The sequence below is a fragment of the Formica exsecta genome, unplaced genomic scaffold (genome assembly GCF_003651465.1).
Source record: "Formica exsecta isolate Colony F162 unplaced genomic scaffold, ASM365146v1 scaffold526, whole genome shotgun sequence".
NCBI classification, from domain to species: Eukaryota; Metazoa; Arthropoda; class Insecta; order Hymenoptera; family Formicidae; genus Formica; species Formica exsecta.
Window position 1 is genome coordinate 46,223 of NW_021852502.1, and position 3,915 is coordinate 50,137.

The 3,915-nt window shown below is 36.3% G+C and overlaps 1 protein-coding gene across 1 annotated transcript in view; it reads left to right on the forward strand.

Annotated features, from left to right (window-relative positions):
* Nucleotides 1–3,778, forward strand: part of LOC115241877 (decaprenyl-diphosphate synthase subunit 1) — a 22,195-nt gene extending 18,417 nt beyond the window's left edge. Inside the window, exons 4-7 of the mRNA XM_029817818.1 lie at nt 2,479–2,568; nt 2,994–3,125; nt 3,234–3,428; nt 3,523–3,778. Of these exons, the coding sequence (XP_029673678.1) occupies nt 2,479–2,568; nt 2,994–3,125; nt 3,234–3,428; nt 3,523–3,744 (639 nt within the window). The 3' untranslated portion in view covers nt 3,745–3,778. The remainder of the gene's footprint in view (nt 1–2,478; nt 2,569–2,993; nt 3,126–3,233; nt 3,429–3,522) is intronic.
* Nucleotides 3,779–3,915: the final 137 nt, after the last annotated feature.

A 3,915-nucleotide genomic window follows, 5' to 3' on the forward strand; every position in this document is an offset into this window, starting at 1 on the left:
TTAATTATATAATATATATAAAAAATTGAAATATATATATAGTTAATTAATAATTAAAAAATTAAGTTTTTTATTTTTCATTTATTCGAGTAAATTGCAAGTTTATATACGCGAGGAGAGCGAAACCCATATGCTCGCCCATATGCGCCCGCGATGCGTGCTAAAGATTACTCTTCATTCCTCATTTCGTTAAACCGTACTTACAACAAATGCTCCGCAACATGCAACGGCAAGGCTGTACCGAAGCCTACTCTAAACTGTTTCCCCGGAGAGAGATAATATTAGTCGGAATTAATGTTTCTCGCCGGTGGACCGCTACTTTCCGCGCTGATTCATGCTCGTTTAGCGAAACGTCGCTTCGGGATAATTGCAAGAAAGTACACACGCGCCGGCGCAGCTCGTGCTCAGGGGAAAACCCTGCCCGCAGGTGTCTTTCAGTTATATCTCGCGACTAGGATGCGTGAAAATAAAGGCGACGCGTCGGCGATGCCGGATGTGAAACTCGAAATTACGAGCCGTTTGTTGAATCACTTGAACCATTGTCGACCCGCGAGACCATCTTCCTTCAATCATTTTACCCGACCAAAACAACATCATCAAATCGCGACAAAGGTTTTTTCTCATGTCTCTTTCTGCACGAATAGCCCGATATCACCGGATATATTCTTCTCTTACAGGGTTCTTCGAATTCCAGCGTCGATTTTTTAGTCGATGTAAGATTTTAAAATTTTTTCCTAAAAATTGTAGCAGTCCTAGTACTTTTAAAAGACTACTTACTTTTGTAAAATGAAAGTTTGAAATAATCAAGATAGAAACGCATACACACATACATAATGTTTTTGTAAGGAAATTTATAAGATCGATGAATTAAATTGCATGAAGAATAGAAAGCGGCGCAATGTATGTTCATTTTAAAATTTGATGTATGAGGAAATTTAGAAATCAACATGTATGACACACAATAGACCGCGGTCATTAAGAGCCGTCGAGGTGTTGCGGTTTCGACGACGTCGCTCGTTATAAACGATGTGTTCATCAAAGATTTCCGACGTAACCCAACGACCGCAAGATTGAGATACCAAAACTGCGAATGTTTGCGAATACTTGTCGATCTATATTTCTGACAAAACTCACGAGTAGAGATTTAAAAAACCGAGTTTTTTAAAAATGGAGGAAGAAACTAAGTAAAACCGCTATTTTTGGGGTAAAAACTGGTTTTTTTTGGTAATTTTGAAAGATAATGCTAGTTTTCTTCGAACAAAAGATGGTATGGAAATTAAATTAATTTTACTGGATCAACAATCAATTTCAATAGGTGTGGCTGAGCTGATTACTACTTCGCATTTGTTTTATCAGTTGAGTCCGAATATTTTAAAACAGATTAATTTTAATTTTTATAATTTAATGGTATTTTTGATGTTCCTTATTTTTAAAGTTTCATAAAAGTTAGAAGAAAACTCTCTCAAGCATAGTTAAACTGTTGTTATTTTTGTTATTTTGTGGACCAGAAGTGAGAATAACACGGGGCATGAAATCTGATATAATAATAATTTTAATAAATTTTAGTTTGTAATTAAATTAAATTCATTTAGGTTTATAATTTAATTTTTAGTAATTTCAAGATAATTTTAGTAAATTTGATGCTCATTTTTCAAAACCGTGCATCAAAGGTTAATAAATAAACCTCAAAATTAGATTTTTACTATGAATTTTTGAAAATGGACAATCTGAGTAATCAATGGGGTAAAAAACCTATTTTTGGTGAAATAAAAAACAGTTTTTTATCGAGTTTTTTACCCAAAGTTTCTGTTTTTTTTATTACCCTTTTAATCTCTACTCATGAGCCATCGGTCACTCCATTGTGATAGCAAGTTTCCAACATTACGTCCATTTAATCATTTAAATTTTTTTGATCAAAAAAATTGCTTTTCTGCGTATCTCTTACTATCTAATCAAATTAAATGAGTATATAAAAAGCTCGAAAAGATGCAATTAAAACGAAAAAGGATGAGAGAAAAAAAAGAGCTAAACGAGTCGCGTCAAGCTTGAAAATATAACACCCCTTCTCAAAGCCGTATAGCTTCGAGATTTGAAGAATGTCCAGTGAAAGGCAATGGACTAGATTATAATCACGTCGACTTTGTTAATATAATGAATGACCTCGTGAAATGCTGAATCCAAGTTTCGCGTCACGTTTCATATCCGCTCTACTTAAACATCGGCAAGGAATGTCTGTTTATAGTAATGACACATGGAATTGAGGATAATATTATTGGAATGAGAGAGATTGCTACGATAGTGATATCAAATATTAATATAAGAATGTCTAAATGAATGAGATACTCCTTTTATCCGATAACATATATCATATATAATAATTAATAATATATAATAATTGCGATACAGGATCTACACCATTAATTGCAGAGACTAATTATATTTTCAATTAAAAAGTAACAGCGATCATTTTGCTCTCAGGTGGCCATGGCGGGGGATTACATCTTGTCAGTCGCCTGCCTGATGATCTCCAGACTCCAAAATGATGATGTGAGCATCGCCATCAGTCAGGTAAATTATTTCGTCACACTTTCAAATCGATTCTTCTCTTAAATCTATCTTCCTTGCTTATATATTGATGGCAGAATCCTTGACTTGCAATCGATTCTTGGCGAAAATTTGAGCTGATATGCACCATAACTCTTATTGAATACATTCTGACAAATAAAGCTTCCAAGACGCGCACGAAAATTAAATCTCGCCTACTTTGGCTAATTTTAAATCATTCAGACAAAGATAGTTAATATTATCAGGATAATCTAACGTTTAAAATTCACCACTTACATTTTTTTTAATATTCTATTCTATTCTATGACATCGCTACCCCTTTCTTTTCTCCTCTTCAAACAGAAGAGACGAGCCACAAATTAAAATTATATAATCAAGATCGGCTATTGAAAAGCGCAACGTCTAAAACAGATTACATTACTTCGTAGATAGTGACTGACTTGGTGCAAGGGGAATTTATGCAGCTCGGCTCGAAAGAAACGGAAAACGAGAGGTTCGCGCATTATCTCACAAAGACATATCGCAAAACGGCGAGTTTAATCGCCAATTGCTGTAAAGCGGTAAGCCTGCATTGTTATGGGATTGGTTGCTAAATAAGTTGCTGTTTACATCGCGAGATGTCCATAAATTTTCTAATTTCAGAAGATTTTAAATCGACGTCATTTCAGGTCGCTATACTTGCCGAAGTCGATGATCGTATGATAGAGATGGCCTTCCAGTACGGCAGGAATGTCGGATTGGCCTTTCAATTGGTGGATGATCTTCTGGATTTCGTTGCTTCTTCGGAGGCTCTAGGAAAACCCACGGCCGCTGACCTCAAGCTTGGATTAGCGACAGCCCCTGTGCTCTTCGCTTGCGAACAGGTCAGTAAGTCATGTATTATGTTCATCGATAGAGATTTTCATCAACGTCAGGATCTTAATCGGTTGCTCTCTTCGGTTATTTGAACTATTGCAGTATCCGGAATTAAACGCGATGATTATGCGCCGTTTTCAAGAGCACGGCGACGTCAAGAAGGCTTTCGAATTAGTGCACAAGTCCAACGGTCTCGAGCAGACAAGATTCTTGGCGAAGAAACACTGCGCGGAAGCCAACAAGATCGTACAATCCTTCGCTAAGAGCCCTTATCAAAAGGCTCTCATCATTATGGCTGATCTTGTTATCAATCGTATGAAATAGCATCGCCCAAAATGAAAATTTGGACTTAGAGAACCGGGGGCTGCGCGGAAGATCGTACAATCCTTCGCTAAGAGCCCTTATCAAAAGGCTCTCATCATTATGGCTGATCTTGTTATCAATCGTATGAAATAATGAAATAGAAAATGAAAATTTGGACTTAGAGAACCGGGG